A 19175-nucleotide genomic window follows, 5' to 3' on the forward strand; every position below is an offset into this window, starting at 1 on the left:
TCAACATGTTCTACATCAATCAATTTCAGACCCAAACTAAATATTAGCTGGTCATATTGGTTTCTAACATTGACCACGTAAACAAATGAACTTTCTGTCCCCCAATGTTAAAAAAGAATCATAAATTTGTACTAAAAATATTGAAAAAAAAAACATTAATAGTATATAATGAGCATGAACTGCTACATAAATGCAAACTTATTTAATCTAAATAGTTTATTAATTATTCAAAATGAGAATTTTGCAGATTTGCAGATAAAATAATGTGAATCTGGCAGTTGCTATTTATATTCTTTCAGAATTTGATGATGAATGGACCAATAAAAAAAGCTCCAAAATGACTTGGAATTAAAAAATATTTTATATTAACAAGGTTTTCCTCCTGTAAAGCTACTGTTCTGAAGATACACATATGACAGTGATAATATGCAATGTAACTATTATGCATAATAATACAATTGATCATAATCATGCTCATGGGGGTGAGTTAGAATTGACAGATTGCAAAATATGCCCAATTTATTCATTTATTTATACCGCTTTATTAACACAGCTTATTATATTACACAGCTTTATTTATAGCTTTTGTGATGTCACAACCAACAAACATATTTGCATACGTCCACCTATTCATCCTACAGCAGTTTGGCTCCGCCCATTCATGCTGACGTTATAAGGAGTGTTTCAGCCTGGGCTGCTGTTTGAATGAGGCAGTCAATCAGAACAGAGGTAATTTACATATTTCAGTATCAGTATCAGCACAGTGACAAACGTGGATCTGTAGGGATGGAAGGCTGTGAGCTCGTTCATAATGTAGCTGCTTAGATATGTTTCCAGCTGCTTACGAAAGCAGGACAAAAGCTGCCATAAGCCTGAAAATGTTGTTCTAATTATTTTTAGCCATTGCCCAGCCTTAGTGTGAGAGGTAACAAAACACGGCAGTGAGTCCTGTTTGTGTGTGTGTGTGTTTGTGTGTGTGTGTCAGGGTGGGAGGATGCTGTGATTAAAGCAGGCGTGACCTGTAGGGAGTATTATGTCATGGCGTGGGTGGACGCGCATGCCTTTCTCAGAGCCAGTATAAAGCCGGGCCTCAGGAGGATACATCTGGAAGCAGCAGCAGCTCCAGACCCGGATGCAGCCACTCGACGCTCTTCACAGCCATGAATGAGCTAAATCCCTGTCCAGTCCCACTGACGGTCCTTCTCAGAGTGTGTTCGTATGCTCATGTCCGTATGGTTATAGTATTGACCTGTCAGGTCATGTGTATGCATGCTGTGTGTTTAGACACTAGACAAATACAGTAGCAAATACAGGGTCTTGTTCCAGTGCTAAACTACATCCTGGTCTTTAGCAGTACTTTTCGGAGTGTGATGAAATCAGAGGAATGCTATTTTTATTTGAGCCAGCTTGGCTGTCATCCTCCTGTCTCCCACCACCAGCTCTGGGTCTAAGAAGCATCCCAGGAAGCATCCCAGGCCCTCTTTATGAGCTTATTCAGTCTCTTCTTATCTGCCGTCGAGATGCTGCTGCCCCAGCAGACTACTCCATAAGAGCAGATGCCCCCACTGTGTCAAAGAAAGTCCTCAGGAGTGCTCCCTGCACCCCAAAGGACCTCAATCTTCTCAGCAGGTAGAGTCTAATTTAGCTAATACACATCGTGCTCAATGGGTTAGCTTAGTGGAACTGGTAGCTCAGGGTTATGCTATGTCTGTAGCAATACACCAGTCATGCAATAACTAGCCACTGTAGTTCAGAGCTTTTTTGGTTAGTGCCTTACATAGCAGCGCTCCAACATCATCACATCAGCCAAATGCAGAAAGAGAGCCAGCGCATGTGCCAAAGGAGAACACAGGGGTGCACATTTCAGATGTTATTGATTAACTGAGAGCTGCTATGTCATTAGGGTGAGCCGCCGGCCCAGCTTGTGTGTGTCGTCACCTCAAGCTCAACACTGGGTTTAAAGGAACGTTGTCAATCTACAGCTTCACAGCTGTCGTTGCTGAATGATTGACTGACACCTGCAGTTCCCTAACTCCAAACACGCTCATAATAGAGGCTGATCTGCTTATTGGGGTCCGTTATGAGTGTGTTTTGAGCCAGAGGATGTGTTTATTAATAATCTAGCCATAACATTAAGACCGGCAAGAAATGTAAAGGGAAAAACATTGATTGTCTAGGTTCCTATGGCGCCTGTCAAGGGGTGGGGATACACGATATGTATATATAAAAAAGTATTGGGAGTAGATTTGGAGCATTACCACACCATCTCATCCCAAAAGTACTGGACGGATCTAGCCTTACCCACTCTGACAAGACCCAAACTGTGATGTTCTAGACAATGACTGGGTCAGAACATCTCCACCAGAACATCAGCAAGCAGGTCTTGTGGGGTGCTCCTGGTATGCAGTGGTCAGTACCTACTAAAAGTGCTCCAAGGAAGTGGCCGGACAGGGTCATGGGCATCTAATGCTCAAGGAGGCTCATGGAGGTCCCACCTCACAACTTACAAGGTTCAAAGGTCCAGAGATCACAGCAGGACACCTGCAGAGGTCTTGTGAAGTCCATCCCTGGGTCAGAAATGGGTCACCTGAACGTAGCTGAAGTCACTCATTAGACAAGCTGTCTGGATAGTAGTGAAGGGGAAATCACACCAGGGTTAAGACTCGACCTTGACCGCAAACCAGTACAAAGCCAGGAGCTTCAAAAGGCGTCGTAAAGATCCAGCATGTGTTTCTAACTGACTCTAGGCTCATGAGCCACGTTTTTATGGAGATACTGAGAAGCCTTTCGACACTCAGTAACGAGAAATCTTAATTTTGCAAGAATGGGATGGAAATGTTGGCATGATGTGCTTGCAGTGAATCCTGGGCTTAAAACAGGCCTATTTCCAGTGAACTGTGCTAAACACTATTTACTTGCAGGCAGATAACAGCAGTCAGCCATTTCCTATTTTCTCTGGCCTGCCATCGCTGACGGAGGCCCTAATCTGGATGTTTTGACCACCCAGATGTTTGCCATGACGGACTGCTGGTGTTCATGCCATCCTTAATTAGTTTATTCCGTGCGGATTTCAGTACAGTCATTAAACTGGTGTCTCTGATTCAGACAGACTCAGCAGATGACACATGACTAACACAGCTAAACAACACGAGTGCACTGTTACAGGTGTTCCTAATAAAGTGGCCAGTGAGTGGAAGCACAAGGTGGTGGGTGTTTCCAATAAAGTGGCCAGTGAGTGGAAGCACAAGGTGGTAGATGTTTCTAATAAAGTGGCCAGTGAGTGGAAGCACAAGGTGGTCGGTGTTTCTAATAAAGTGGCCACTAAGTGGAAGCACAAGGTGGTAGGTGTTTCTAATAAAGTGGCCACTAAGTGGAAGCACAAGGTGGTAGTTGTTTCTAATAAACTGGCCAGCGAGTGGAAGATCAAGATGTTAGGTGTTTCTAATAAAGTGGCCAGAGAGTGGAAGCACAAGGTGGGGGGTGTTTCTAATAAAGTGGCCAGCGAGTGGAAGAACAAGGTGGTAGGTGTTTCTAATAAAGTGGCCAGCGAGAGGAAGCACAAGGTGATTGGTGTTTCTAATAAACTGGCCAGCGAGTAGAAGCACAAGGTGGTAGGTGTTTCTAATAAACTGGCCAGTGAGTGGAAGCACAAGGTGGTGGGTGTTTCTGATAAAGTGGCCAAATGATGTAGAATAGCGATGGAGGCTAAAGTTACAGCCGTTCCACCTTTTTGCTTATGCTTGTTCATCATCGTGACTCTGATGAGTCTGTGCAGAAGAGGCTGCAGTTAAGTGGTTTGCATCTACATTTGTCAGACTGCCTCGGTCAAAATGACCGTCTGGACGTCCTCCCCATTTTTCTGATCAATGTAAAAGGGTTTCCTGGCCGGCGGCCACCTTGAATCAGCTAAACGCGCTCTCTCCCCCTCGCGTCTGTGACGTAATGGGGTTAACTGGGTTTGAGGCGGATGTTTTTCCGTGGACAGTGGGGTTGGGCTACCTGGCCGCTGTTCCAGCATGTGTCTCTGCAGTTCCTCTCTGAATGAGAGAAGACCGTCCACCGCTGCTCGGAATCAAAGCAAAAATAAACCAAAGCCCTTTTGGAAGTTCAGTGGTTTGGTCTGGATTAGGCTTTCTTTTCCATGTCCTGTCATTATTCCCAGGAGGCTGCGTCTCTTTCAGACTGCATGCGGGCACGGCCTCGTCATGTGTGTATAATGAGTTAAAGGAATGAGCCCTAATAAACCAGAGATGTTCCAGCAGTGAGGGGAAAACACTCCAGTGCTTCATGTCTAAGGGATTTTTCCCACCACAGCCGGAGCGGAGCGCTGCAAAGGCCTCAATGGAAATATCTTACACTCTCTGTCCAAATGTTTGTGGACACCCCTTCTAATGAACTCTTCAGCTTCCCAGAATGGAAAAAATCATGAACCTATTGGCACCATGCTGCCTAATGCCAAGCGTGGGCTAGAGGGGTATAAAGCCCCCCAGCATTGAGCTGTGGAATAATGGTGGTGGAGCTCCATCCAGTACTTCCAGATGGGATGAGTTGGGGAGTTGGGATGATGAGGTTGGGTGGTCATCATCAAACAAACAACATGACCTCTGTAATGCTGTTGTGGTTGAATGCAGTCAAATCCTCACAGCAATGCTCCTCCAAAATCTAGTAGAAAGCCTTCGTCCCTGGACAGTAGCAGGATCAGCTCTTTTTAATACCCCTGATTTCAGAAAAAGCAATAAATGAGCAGATTTCCAGATACTTTTGTCCATATAGCGTACTTTACATGCAAGACGCTCTCATTAAGGCCACTCTTATCTGTGTGGAGCTGTGTTCTCTGGAATGATGGTGGAGTTCCATCCTGTACTTTTGAGATACGTTGGGGAGTTGTTGGATGATGAGGTGTGGTGATCATCATCCAAAAACTTGACCTTAGTAATGCTGTTGAATGCAATCAAATCCTCACAGCAATGCTCCTCTTCCAAAATCTACTAGAAAGCCTTCCTCTCTGGACAGTAGAGACAGTTACTCCAACAAAAGCAGGATCAGCTCTTTTCAATACCCTTGATTAAAGAAAAAACAATGAATACGCAGGTGTCCCAATACTTTTGTCCAAATAGAGGATCAGACACACCTCTAGACTAAACATCAGCAGAAAACAACAACAATCACAGACAAGCAAAACAGCAGAGTAATGACTTAAAAAAACAGGGAAGACGAGGAGATGACGATGATAAGGATGATGAGGAAGAGGATGAGGATGATTAGATATGTCTGTGAGTCGGTCTGAGACATGGCATGAGACGTGACTGGGCGAGGGTCTGTGTTTCTCTGGGAGCTGAGATGTTCTTCTGGGTCGGATTTTAAGGCCCGATAAACAGAACGAGTTTCCTCTGTAATATCTCCCCTATAAACACAGACACAGACAGCCAGAGGCGGACGGAGAGTTCCTCCCAGACCACATGTGCACACACACACACACACACACACACACACACACACACACACACACGTCTGAACATAAAACCATTAATCTCCTCTTAATTAAGTGCATGACTGTAACAAGCTCTGCGGGCAGTGTGAGGCGCAGGGCAGAGGCTTAGCGAGGGACGCAGGGGGTACACACACTTTCTCTAATGTCAATATTCATATATATAATAAAATATATTGATAATTGATTGATTGTGGCACCGTTATCAGGAGGTCACTGGTTTAATTCCCAATGCCTTGCACACCTACTCAAACACAGCACATCCAACAAGAACGGAAGCCTAGAGCCACACTGCTTTGCCATCAGCGGCCGAAGTCTGAGAGCGCACAACTGGCTGTGCTCTCTTCAGGTGTGTAGATGGCGCTGTCTCCCCTTATTACTCTTAGGCGATGTGGGCCGGCACAGGCGTCTGTTAGCTGGTGGACCCAGTGCTTTCCTCAGAGCACGTTGGCATGTTGCCAGGCGATGCAGCATCACTGGCAGTCGGAAAAAAAGGGGCGGTGCTTCCTGGTGTCGGAGCATTGCTGGTGCTGGGGTGGGGGTTACAGTCAGGTGGGTCTGCTGATGATGATTCCACACACTGATCTGTTGTACTGTGTGCAGTGTGTGTGTGTGTATGTGTGTGTGTGTGTGAATTTACACCAGTAAACACACACACTCAACCAGTAGTTCCCATTCTGCTGATGAAGTGACCACTAGGGGGCCTGTGGAAATAGGTTAAATGCGGCATAAACAAAATAAAAGCCCTTTTGTACCAACGCAGAGTCAACAGGGTGATTCCTCGATTTGGAGACCCCCTATAACTCTCAGGTTATAACTTCATGTCTTATTAAAGTTATGATTTATTCAATTGATTATTTATTATTTATTATTATTTATTAACAAGAATTAGAACAGTTGTAAATATTAATACTTCGCTACTTAACTGATACATTCAGGAAAAAATCACAATATAATAACTGATACAACGAGAAATTATTAATAATGAATTAAAAATAGACTAAATATAGGATTTACTCATATCTCATATCTATCCAACTTTAGCCTATTTTTGTAACCCATCCCCAACGTCACCATCATTACATTACCATCCATCTTCATATTCGCTGCTTGGATCCCTGGTCAGAATCGTGATGGGTCTGAAGCCTACCCGGAACCATTGGGTGCAAAGCAGAAATACCCCTGGACCGGCCACCGGTCCATCGCAGGGTACCGCACACACCCGTTCACTCTCACCCAGTTAGCCAGTTCACCTGCCATGTGCATTTGTGGAGACATGGGAGACGGGAGGAAACCGTAGCACCCGAACCTACGGTTGTAGGTGCTGGAGCTGTGCGACACGCACTACCTGTGGAGCCACGTTACCATATTTCCTACCGTATTTATAATTCTATTCTTTAATGGAACTCATCATTTCCTCTTCATCCACCTTCATCCTCGTCTGTCAGTCTGCTGGGATGCGTCACACTCGGCACGTCTTACCCTTCCTGAAGTAATTCCATTACCACCAGTCCGTCTGTCTCAGTAGACTTTACACTGCAGTGAATCACAGTGGTCAGTACAGGACAGGGCAGCGAGGGGTGGACAGACGCTCTTTGTACAGCCTTCGTGGTCCTGGCTGGACTCAGCACGTCGGAGGTTTGTTAAGCATCCAGCGCTGCTTCAGTAATGCAGGAATTGAATAAATAATGATGGAAATTCCACTGCATGTATGAAGAGGCTCTCTGTGGCCTGGGCACAATGAGCTGTTTTCACTCTATATTTAGTGTCCAGTTCACATACAGCAGTGAGTGAAGTAGCCATTGTCCAGCAGGGGCAACAGCAGCTTTCTAACATTCCTCTGGCAGCAGTTCACTTATTGCTCTTTTACTGGAATCACATATTCTGCTCCCATGCACAGGCAGGGCCAAACAGAGACACTGTTGTTGGTGTCACAGAGGTTTCGCTTTGTTGATTATCCTGTTTGTTTCTCTGCTAAAAAACATCCCGTCTGGACCTTTAGATTAGTAATAAAGGCTTTTCTGTAGAGCTGATAGTTTAATCAGTCATAAAAAAGGACTGAATTTGATCTCTGTATGGTTAAATAGATGACTGATGACTGTGTGGTGTCATCATGTAGGAGTGTGAAATAGCCCGTAGACTCATACACAACAAATATATGATTATTTTTGCAAAATTTATAGAAAAAAACGTCAAACTGACAAAGATTATGGAGAATTTCTGTTGCCATATTCATCATGAATGTACACTGGACAGTGTCACAGGGTTGTGGGTTCCATACCCGGGCTCGGCAAGCTGCCACTGTTGGTCTCTTGAGCAAGGCTGTTCACCCTCTTGGCTGCCCACCGCTCTGGGAGTGTGTGTGCTCAATGCCCCTAGTTCGGATGGGTAAAATACATTCACCTTTACCTTTACCTTTACAGTGATGATATATATATACAGAGCTATATATATATATATATATATACATAGCTCCGGAAAAAAACGGAGACCACCCTACATGACCAGTTTCTCTGGTTTTACTAATTATAGGCAGTGTGTTTTAGGGAAATTTAAATTTGCACTGTATTTCATAAACTATGGACAACATTTCCCCTAAACTTTAAATAACAATATTAATATTTTGAGAATTTATTTATTTGCAAAAATGACAACTGCTGAAATAATGCAAAAAAAATGATGATAATAATTATACTGTAGAGAAACACAGTGCTAATATCTGAACTTTGAGAGCATTCAGAATCACTATGCTGAAATAACCTCGACAGCCAATCACAGCTCTCATGTCTTGGCCGGCTCTCCACTAGTCTTTCACACTGCTGTTGGGACTTTATGACATTTATAGTCTGTAAATTCAGCTTTGTTTGACACTAGATCTATATATATATATACAGGCAAGGCTAGTTTTGCTGGACCCCCATTGGATACATACAATGGTCATGGCATTTCAACAATGGGGAGCTCTTTATTGTCAAAAATGTTCTGTGGTCTAAAATGACCTCTGTTCTGTTTCCTGTATCATTTCCTGTGACCCTGCCTGGTACAGGACTCAAGCCTTGCCCTTTAGAGCCTTAAGATGTAGACCTCGTATTGTTGCTGGGCAAGGCCGGCGGCTGGCACGGTAGCAAGGCTGCTAATGCCACTGCAGAAATTCTTGGCAAGGCCGGTGGTAGTGATTCTGACGCAGTGAAGCAGACGTCTGGCACGCTATTGCTTTGCTATTGCTACGGACTTTGACCCACACATTAACGCTACAGTATGTCTCTGCTCCACTTCTCTTTACTATAATATTATAAACAAGGAGAGCCAACCTTTAAGATTTAACCATTAGATTACAGCTAATCTCAGCTATGGGCCCTTAATACGATAATTCCGGTCCCTAAAAGTAGCATGAATTAAGTGGTAGCATCAAGTAATTTACTCTTTTGTCCCTCTTGCAGTGCTGCTGCCATGTCTGTCGTTCTTCAATGTGGACGAGAAGAACGGGATGTCGTTCAGCGGCCCAGTGGAAGACATGTTCGGCTACACCGTGCAGCAGTTCGAGAACAGTGAAGGAAAATGGTGAGTTATACAGCAGAGTGGCCCAGTGCCTATATTGTAGTGTTTGTCTCCGCCCTGGCCCCGCCCGCTCATTAGTGTTCCCACCTGTGCTGTCTTTATAACCCAGCCAGTGTAGACTTATTAACAGCTCTTATCAGCTCCTAAAGGCCGTTTTAGACTCTCTTAAGAGAATAAAGAGGCATCCTGCCTCCTCGCTTCACCAGTTATAACAACCTGCTGGACATTGAACCCCAGTGAAGCCTCAGTAAAACCACTAATCTGCTGCTGTAAATGTGGGAGGAGTGTTTCACACTGTTGTGAAGTGTGAAACTGTCCTCCTGTGCGCTGTAAAGCCCAGGCCACCAACACTGCAGCCTGCAAACCAGTCAACCCCCGACTGGGACTAATTGGGCAACTTTCGAGCACAGTGCTGGCGTGACTTTGCATCACCGGAGCACAACATGTGTTTTAAGACTAATAAAGAAGGGAGCAGAAGTAAGTGCTTTCACAGGGCCTTCGTTCCTGCACCAGTCTGACTGTAGAACATCGTTCTTACCTCATCCACCTAAACACAGACAGTTCAGTTCTCTTTATTCAGCCACAAATGAAAACAGTGAAAGTGAACCCCTGTCTAATATCGTGTAGATCCTTCTTCTTCCACTAAAACAGCTCTGCACAAACATCTACAGTACGCTCCTGATCCACCATCATATCTACAGTACACTCCTAACCTGCCTGGGTCTAAAACATTAGCTTCGGTCAGTATATATGAAGGGGTCGTCTCTAATTGTTTACTTTATCTAGGTCTTACAGTAGCAGTGTGTGAAACTACCGCCACCATGTTTGGAAGCTGGACTTTAGCCTGTCTAGCTCTCACTGTAAGCTGAAGTTGATCTGCTTTTAAATGGTGCTCTATTACGCCACCAAGAGGAGATTTAGTTAATACAGGAGGGAATTCTATGATCAAACTCACTCACCATGAAAAGAGAAAACAGTCTTCAGGAGGAATCTGGAGGAACATCTGTCTCTTTCTCTGTTGAGAAAATTGGTGGACGGCATTGCTGTGGGAACACCTCATGCTACCATACCATTTAGCTCATGCTAGATTCTGCACTGCTCTTCCCTATTACAGAATCTACAGTATTTGTTCAAATTATTGACGGAATAATAAAATATCCAATATTTTTTGTTTAATTTGCAGTTTAAGGAGTTACTGGCACACTTGATTTGAAGGCCAGTGGTGAGTGTGTGTACTCCACTGGTATCAGCACTGTTTTCTCAGGCCTCATTTGACTGGAGGAATGTTAAAGACTTGAGTTGTTTACATGTAATCAGGTTGGTGCCCAGTTTTGCTTCTGAAAAACAACAGTGTTCCCACAGAGCAGGTCAGTAAGTGGTCAGGAGGGGATAAAAAGGCTACGCCTGTCAAAGTAAAATTTGTAGTTATTAAAATAAAGGTTGTAGATATTTGTCAAATTCTACAGAAAAACACCCAGAAGATAAATAACTGAAATTAGGAATACAGAAACATCTCTGAAACACATCTGACAGCTCTATAGCAGCTCAGCCGCTCTGACTGCACTGACATGTTTACTCCTAACGCCGACAGAAATACGCTCTCTGCTTCAGATGAGAGCCTTTTTCTCACAGACCAGCTCTCTAAACTCAGCGCTGTGCAGCACAGTGAGCTCATATCACCTACGTATAGACACAGATAGGCTGCTGGTCTGGTTACTGTATGACAGCATGTTATAGAAAAAAAACAGTGTGTACTATAGAGATGCAAAGGTCATCAGCAAAAAACAGCGTTTAGAGCTTTTGAACACTGGTATACTGGTCAACCCGTGTCACACCAGCACCAGACCTGTATAAACCAGTATATATTGAGTTTTAAACATTGGTATACTGGTCAGCCAGCACCAGACCAGTATCAACCAGCATATATTGAGTTATATATACCAGTAAACACTGGTATACTGGTAAATTAGTGCCACACCAGCACAATAATAGCATAATCCAGCATATGTTACGTTTTAAACACCGGTATACTGGTCAACCAGCACAAGACCAATATAAACCAACATAAACCAGCATATGTTGAGTTTTAAACACTGGTATACTGGTCAACCAGCACCACACCAGCACCAGACCAGTATAAACCAGCATATATTGAGTTTTAAACACTGGTATACTGGTCAGCCAGTGCTACACCAGCATAAACCAGCATAATCAAACATTTGTTGAGTTTTGAACACTGGTATACTGGTCAGCCAGTGCTACACCAGCATAAACCAGCATAATCAAACATTTGTTGAGTTTTGAACACTGGTATACTGGTCAACCAGCACCAGACCAGTGTAAACCATCATAAACCAGCATATATTGTGTTTTAAGCACTGGTATACTAGTCAACCAGCACAAGACCAATATAAACCAACATAAACCAGCATATGTTGAGTTTTAAACACTGGTATACTGGTCAACCAGCACCACACCAGCACCAGACCAGTATAAACCAGCATATATTGAGTTTTAAACACTGGTATACTGGTCAGCCAGTGCTACACCAGCATAAACCAGCATAATCAAACATTTGTTGAGTTTTGAACACTGGTATACTGGTCAGCCAGTGCTACACCAGCATAAACCAGCATAATCAAACATTTGTTGAGTTTTGAACACTGGTATACTGGTCAACCAGCACCAGACCAGTGTAAACCAGCATAAACCAGCATATATTGTGTTTTAAGCACTGGTATACTAGTCAACCAGCACAAGACCAATATAAACCAACATAAACCAGCATATGTTGAGTTTTAAACACTGGTATACTGGTCAACCAGCACCACACCAGCACCAGACCAGTATAAACCAGCATATATTGAGTTTTAAACACTGGTATACTGGTCAGCCAGTGCTACACCAGCATAAACCAGCATAATCAAACATTTGTTGAGTTTTGAACACTGGTATACTGGTCAGCCAGTGCTACACCAGCATAAACCAGCATAATCAAACATTTGTTGAGTTTTGAACACTGGTATACTGGTCAACCAGCACCAGACCAGTGTAAACCAGCATAAACCAGCATATATTGTGTTTTAAGCACTGGTATACTAGTCAACCAGCACAAGACCAATATAAACCAACATAAACCAGCATATGTTGAGTTTTAAACACTGGTATACTGGTCAACCAGCACCACACCAGCACCAGACCAGTATAAACCAGCATATATTGAGTTTTAAACACTGGTATACTGGTCAGCCAGTGCTACACCAGCATAAACCAGCATAATCAAACATTTGTTGAGTTTTGAACACTGGTATACTGGTCAGCCAGTGCTACACCAGCATAAACCAGCATAATCAAACATTTGTTGAGTTTTGAACACTGGTATACTGGTCAGCCAGTGCTACACCAGCATAAACCAGCATAATCAAACATTTGTTGAGTTTTGAACACTGGTATACTGGTCAACCAGCACCAGACCAGTGTAAACCAGCATAAACCAGCATATATTGTGTTTTAAGCACTGGTATACTAGTCAACCAGCACAAGACCAATATAAACCAACATAAACCAGCATATGTTGAGTTTTAAACACTGGTATACTGGTCAACCAGCACCACACCAGCATAAACCAGCATAATCAAACATTTGTTGAGTTTTGAACACTGGTATACTGGTCAGCCAGTGCTACACCAGCATAAACCAGCATAATCAAACATTTGTTGAGTTTTGAACACTGGTATACTGGTCAACCAGCACCAGACCAGTGTAAACCATCATAAACCAGCATATATTGTGTTTTAAGCACTGGTATACTAGTCAACCAGCACAAGACCAATATAAACCAACATAAACCAGCATATGTTGAGTTTTAAACACTGGTATACTGGTCAACCAGCACCACACCAGCACCAGACCAGTATAAACCAGCATATATTGAGTTTTAAACACTGGTATACTGGTCAGCCAGTGCTACACCAGCATAAACCAGCATAATCAAACATTTGTTGAGTTTTGAACACTGGTATACTGGTCAGCCAGTGCTACACCAGCATAAACCAGCATAATCAAACATTTGTTGAGTTTTGAACACTGGTATACTGGTCAACCAGCACCAGACCAATGTAAACCAGCATAAACCAGCATATATTGTGTTTTATACACTGGTATACTGGTACATTAGTGCCACACCTGCACAATAATAGCACAATCCAGCATATGTTGAGTTTTAAACACTGGTATACTGGTCAACCAGCACCCAACCAGTATAAACCAGCATTTGTTGAGTTTTAAACACTAATATACTGGTCAACCAGTGCCATACCAGCACCACACCAGCACCAGACCAGTATAAACCAGCATATATTGAGTTGTAAACACTGGTATACTGGTCAAACAGTATCACACCAGCATAAACCTGCATATGTTGAGTTGTAAACACTGGTAAACTGGTGAATTAGTGCCATACCAGCACCAAGCCAGCATAAACCAGCTTAGACCAAAGGGACTAAGAGTCTGTACTAGCTTGTGGCCTTTTTGTTGGAAACGTCTTTTAAAAACATGTAATAATCTAGTACACCTTTGTAGACACCACATCTCGCCCCAAGGCTGAGAACAGTTGTTTTATAGCACTTCATCCTTTTTTATATATATTTTTATGTGTTTTATGTGTTATAGAAATACCTGATATTTATGATATGTATGATATTTACACACACTTATAGATTAAAAGCTGTTTACTGCAGTTGTGTTCCTTGTGTTTAAATATTAGACCAATTCACATGATGAAAAATTCGAGTTTAGCCTAATCTCTGAGCCAAAGCCACTGCACTAGTCAGTACTGAGTCAGCGTTTTTAAGTAGCTTTCTAGTTCATCTTCAGAATAGTAACAGTTCCTCAGCGTCTGAGAGCAGGAATAGTCCCTCACATTGCTAGATCTACAGAAATTACAAGCGACCATGGAAACCAAACAGACCAAACCAAACTTTCTGCAAAGCGGGAAATGAGACCAAGCACTGTTTTTACAGACTGTGGGGGAGGGTCAGCCAAAATATAACCTTATATACATATATAGCATCATAATTAGCATAGTGCTAACTACATTCCTCATCACACCTTCTCCTCAAACCAGGTGCAGGTGATCAGTCATCTCTAATAGACCTGATTATATGGATACATGGACTAAAGTACACTACAAGCCCAAAGGTTTGTGGACACCCCTTCTAATGAATGCATTCAGCTACTTTAAGCTTCACCCACTGCTGACACAGACGTGCAAATGCACACACAGCTTGTCTAGTCCCTGTAAAGAAGAAGTACTGCCAATAGAATAGGACTCTCTGGAGCAGATCAACATCATTAACCTATCAGCACCATGCTGCCTAATGCCAGGCGTGGACTAGAGGAGGGGTATAAAGCCCCCCAGCATTGAGGAGCGTGGAGCAGTGGAAGAGCTGTGTTCTCTGGAATGATGGTGGAGGAGCTCCATCCAGTACCTTTAGATGGGATGAGTTGGGGAGTTGGGGATGATGAGGTGGGGTGGGTTGGTGATCATCATTCAACATCCTGGTCTCACTAACGCTATTGTTGCTGAATGCAATCAAATCCTCACAGCAATGCTCCTCTTCCAGAATCTAGTAGAAAGTCTTCTTCTCTGGACAGTAGAGATGGTTACTCCAACAGAAGCAGGAGGAACAGCTCTTTTTAATAGGCTTGATTTCAGAAGATGCAATGATTGAGATGTCCAAATACTTTTGTCCATATTGAGTATGCTAGCATAGCTAAAAAAACATTAGTAGCCAACAGTAGAAGACTAGATGTCTGTGTGCAGTTAGCACAATGCTAATTGCTATGCTAATAAGATTGGCTGGACTAGCTTTGTAGCTACAGAGGTAAATTTCAGACACCCAACATGACTTGGGTGATTGACTGCAGTTGGGGTAAGAGGGGTTGGGGGGGGGGGGGGGGTAAGGGGGGGGTAAATGGGGGTAGTTGGGGCTGGAAATCAAATGAAAATTAGATTTTTTGGCCAAAGTACGCCTGTAAGTCATTTCCATTTGGGCTTTTATGACACTTTATTGCAGTTGTAGTCGATAAAAATCACTTAGACGTGAAGCGCTGGGCTGTTTTCCACCAACTGCTGGGGCATTCGTCATGTAGGAGAACCCTGAGAACCAGCTCCGGGCTGTTACGGATATGCTGCTGTAAATTAGAACAAGGGTTAGGGTTAGGTCCGGTTTCTATATCTGTCGGCACCAATCAACTTCAAATCCACAGACCTTTACTGTTATTATAAGATCTGTGAAAACCTGGGGGTTCTCAGCAGAGCGCCCCTGACCATTAATGGACACACCATTAGCGTAACGTGACGCGGGTGGAGCCGTGCGTCCTGTGTTTTCTTTTACTGCTCGAAAAGTAGAGAATCAATTAGCCCTGTAGTGTTTCAGTGAGCGTCTGCTTTCTCATGACTTTAGCTCTGCTCTTTCATTTTCTCAAGAGCTTTGTGGTTTTGAATGTGAGGGTGACCTCATGCCTCTGCCTCTCCTGCTCTTTTTCTCTCACTCTCTGCTGCTTTGTCACTCTTTGCTTCTTCAAGGACAGCTGATTAAAATTGTATAATGATCTAAAAAAAAAAAAAGAATAAAAAAATGCGATTAATCCCGATTAACTATATGAAATTCTGAGATTAATCCTGATTAATCTGATCCTTTTTAAAAAAATTGGTAAATGTCATAAAAAATTCTGATTCTATCGAAGTCTATCTATCTGTCTATCCCAGGTAGGCGTCTGGGACATCTGTTTAGGGTTTAGGGTTTAGGGTGCTCGCTTTACTTTCGATGTTCCACTGTAGTATCTTATATATAGTGTTGTATCTTATAAGAGATATATATATATATATATATATATATATATATATATATATATATATATATATTAGAGCTGTCAAACAATTGAAAAAGATTTATAAAAGGCGATTAATCGCGATTAACAATATGAAATTCTGAAATTAATTGTGATTAATCACGTAAAAAAATTTATCTGTGTAAATATTATAGAAAATTTGGATTTTTAAGTGTATCTATCTATCTATCCCAGGTGGGCGTCTCGTCGCTGCTATTATATTCCTTGCACTAAACATGGATTTAGGGTTTAGGGTGCTCACTTTACTTTCGATGTTCCACTGCTTTGCCACATCTGTAAAATGTTTGGCCCGGGTCGCAGCACAATGGTCGTGCATGACCGTTAAGCATGTGAATGAAGTCGCCACTGTTCATCTACATAATGAGCTGTAACTCCGAGATACCTAGATTACCCAGTGCTGTCCAAGAATCCGTAGGAGCAATAATAGTAGTTCCAAATCCTGAGCTAGTTTTGCCCTCTCTGTTTCATATAGCTTGTGAATCCTATAGTTGACCCATGTGGTATTTTAGGCGGGATGATAGCTAAACTGCAGCTAAACAGCCAGACAGCTGCCTTTGTTTTTGTCCAGTAAGCCGTCTGGCAAACTTCCCATTTAACAGACCTTTCTCCTTTCGGCATTTAGCAGACGCTCTTATGCAGAGCGACTTACAAAGTGCTTTGCTATTTACCCAAGAAAACCTCAGCTAGTTAGAATAGACTAATAATACAAAAGATACCTCCAAGCTTTAGACATTACTAAACACAATACAATAAGGCGACCATAGAACTATTCGTCCAAGTACTCTCTGAAGAGGTGGGTCTTCAGTCTGCGTTTGAAGACAGCGAGCGACTCGGCCGTTCGGACATCCAGGGGCAGCTCGTTCCACCACTTTGGTGCAGGACAGAAAAAAGCCTGGACGCTTGTCTTCCGCGGATTTTGAGGGATGGTGGGTCCAGCCGAGCCGTACTTGAAGCTGGAAGGGCTCTTGGTGTTGATCGGCTTTTGACCATTGCCATCAGATACGGAGGGGCTGGTCCGTTCTTGGCTTTGTAGGCCAGCGTCAGGGTTTTAAATCTGATGCGGGCAGCTACAGGAAGCCAGTGGAGAGAACGCAGCAGTGGAGTGACATGGCTAAATTTTGGGACATTGAAGACGACCCGTGCCGCTGCATTCTGGATGAGTTGCAGGGGCCTGATGGTGCGCAGAGGGAGACCAGCCAGAAGAGAGTTGCAGTAGTCAAGTCTGGAAGTGACGAGAGACTGAACAAGCACCTGGGCGACTCTCTAGAGAGGAAGGGTCGAATTCTCCGGATGTTGTACAGAAGAAATCTGCAGGACCGAGTTACGTTTGCAACATGACTTGAGAACGATAACTGATCATCCATCACTACACCAAGGCTTCGGGCTTCAGTAGAGGGAGTGACCAGTGAGTTCTCGAAGGTGATGGCAAGATCGTTTCTTGGTCCAGCAGTTTCTTGGTCCAGCAGTTCCCGGGATGTACAGCAGCTCCGTCTGCTGATTCTAACCCTAATCCTAATCTCAACCTTAACCCAAAACCTAAACCTAACCATGATCCTAATCCTAACCCTAATCTCAACCCACAACCTAAACCTAACCCTGATCATAATCCTGACCTCAACCCACAAGCTAACCCTGATTCTAATCCTGACTTTAACCTCCACCCAAAACCTAGCCCTAACCCTAACCCTGATCCTAATCCTAATCCTAACCTTAACCTTAACCTCAACCCACAACCTAAACCTAACCCTGATCCTAATCCTAACCTTAACCTTAACCTTAACCTAAATCTCAACCTTAACCCAAAACCTAAACCTAACCATGATCCTAATCCTAACTCTAACCTCCACCCAAACCCTAACTCGAACCCTGGTCATAATCCTAACCCAGCCTCACCCACAATTTAATCCTAACCCTGATCATAATTTTAATCCTAACCCTGATCCTAATCCTAACCCTAACCTTAACCTCATCCCAAAAACCGATCCTAAACCTCATCCTGGCCCCTTAATCCCAGCCTAATCCAGTTAGTCTCCAGTTCAGACTGGTGTCAGCAGCAGGTCTACAGCAGCTGGTTGAGGGTGGTGGGATGGTCAGTATTAGAGCTGTTAGAGGATCAGTGGTCTCTCAGGAGAACGTCTGCAGATCTGAACCTGGACTCTTCAGATCCAGTGAAGATCAGCTGGACTCAGCAGACGATCAGTGAAGTCTCTTAATGATCTGCTGACTGATCTGACTTTCCTGAGAGTCTGATCAGTGTTTATACCACTGCAAATTAAATCACCAAAACGGAAGATGAAAGAGGACGGCTTCTACATCAGGATGATGAAATACACAATGTTATCAAATAATTAATAAATCCCCCCCCCCTCTTCCCACCCTCTCTTTCTCTGCAGGGTTCTCATTGGCTCTCCTCTAAAGGGTCAGCCAGCCAAGCGGACCGGAGATGTCTACAAATGTCCTGTGGGTCACGGGCGTTCTTCAGAGTGTATAAAATTAGACCTGCCTGGTGAGAACTGGCCATTCTGGGTGTTTTTTTCTGTGCAAGAGTGTGTGTGTGAGTGTGTGTGAGAGTGAGCGAGAGTGAAAGTGTGTGAGGGGTTATTCGTTTCCTGTTGATTCAGGAGTGCGGTTTATTCGGAGGGTCTTTTGTGGAGGTCGGGTCACAGCCCTGTTTATATGGTTCGATTTTTAGTCTCTTTTTAAGAGCTGAAGTTCAGCAGTTACGGATCAGCCCTGCAGTCAGAACCCCAGAGCCGGTCCGGTCGCCGGTCCGGTCGCTGCTCTGCTTACGGGCCGAAGAGTGATTCACAGCAGCAGCTCAGACTCTTACACACTCTCTATACACCTTTATTAGACCACCAGTCCCCAAGATAAGATGTTTGCTGGCACTGTAGAAGTCTTGTTCTTGTTCTAGAGAGTTCTGTGTTCTAGATTTTCTCTGCGTTCTAGAACTTTTGTTATTCTAGAAAGATTTTAAATTAATTTGTTGTTCTAGAGCATTTCTGAAAATTCTAAAATTCTACATTTGTTTTGGTGTTTCAGAGCATCTTTTTTGATGTTCTGTGTTTGATGTTCTAAAGCATTTGTTCAGCTTGTTTTGTCTTTTACACATGATTGACATCATAATGTGTAAAAGTGTCTTCTATCTATAATGTGTCTTCTATCTATTCTAGAACCTTTGTTGTTCTAGAATATTTGCATATATTCTACAGCT

At 43.3% G+C, this 19175-nt stretch overlaps 1 protein-coding gene across 1 annotated transcript in view; it reads left to right on the forward strand.

Annotated features, from left to right (window-relative positions):
• itga1 (integrin, alpha 1) overlaps window positions 1-19175 on the forward strand; it is a 70629-nt gene that overhangs the window by 13595 nt on the left and 37859 nt on the right. The window contains exons 2-3 of the mRNA XM_072658216.1: window positions 8929-9049; window positions 18355-18467. Coding sequence (XP_072514317.1) covers window positions 8929-9049; window positions 18355-18467 — 234 coding nt within the window. The remainder of the gene's footprint in view (window positions 1-8928; window positions 9050-18354; window positions 18468-19175) is intronic.

The sequence above is a fragment of the Salminus brasiliensis genome, chromosome 16, assembly GCF_030463535.1.
Source record: "Salminus brasiliensis chromosome 16, fSalBra1.hap2, whole genome shotgun sequence".
NCBI classification, from domain to species: Eukaryota; Metazoa; Chordata; class Actinopteri; order Characiformes; family Bryconidae; genus Salminus; species Salminus brasiliensis.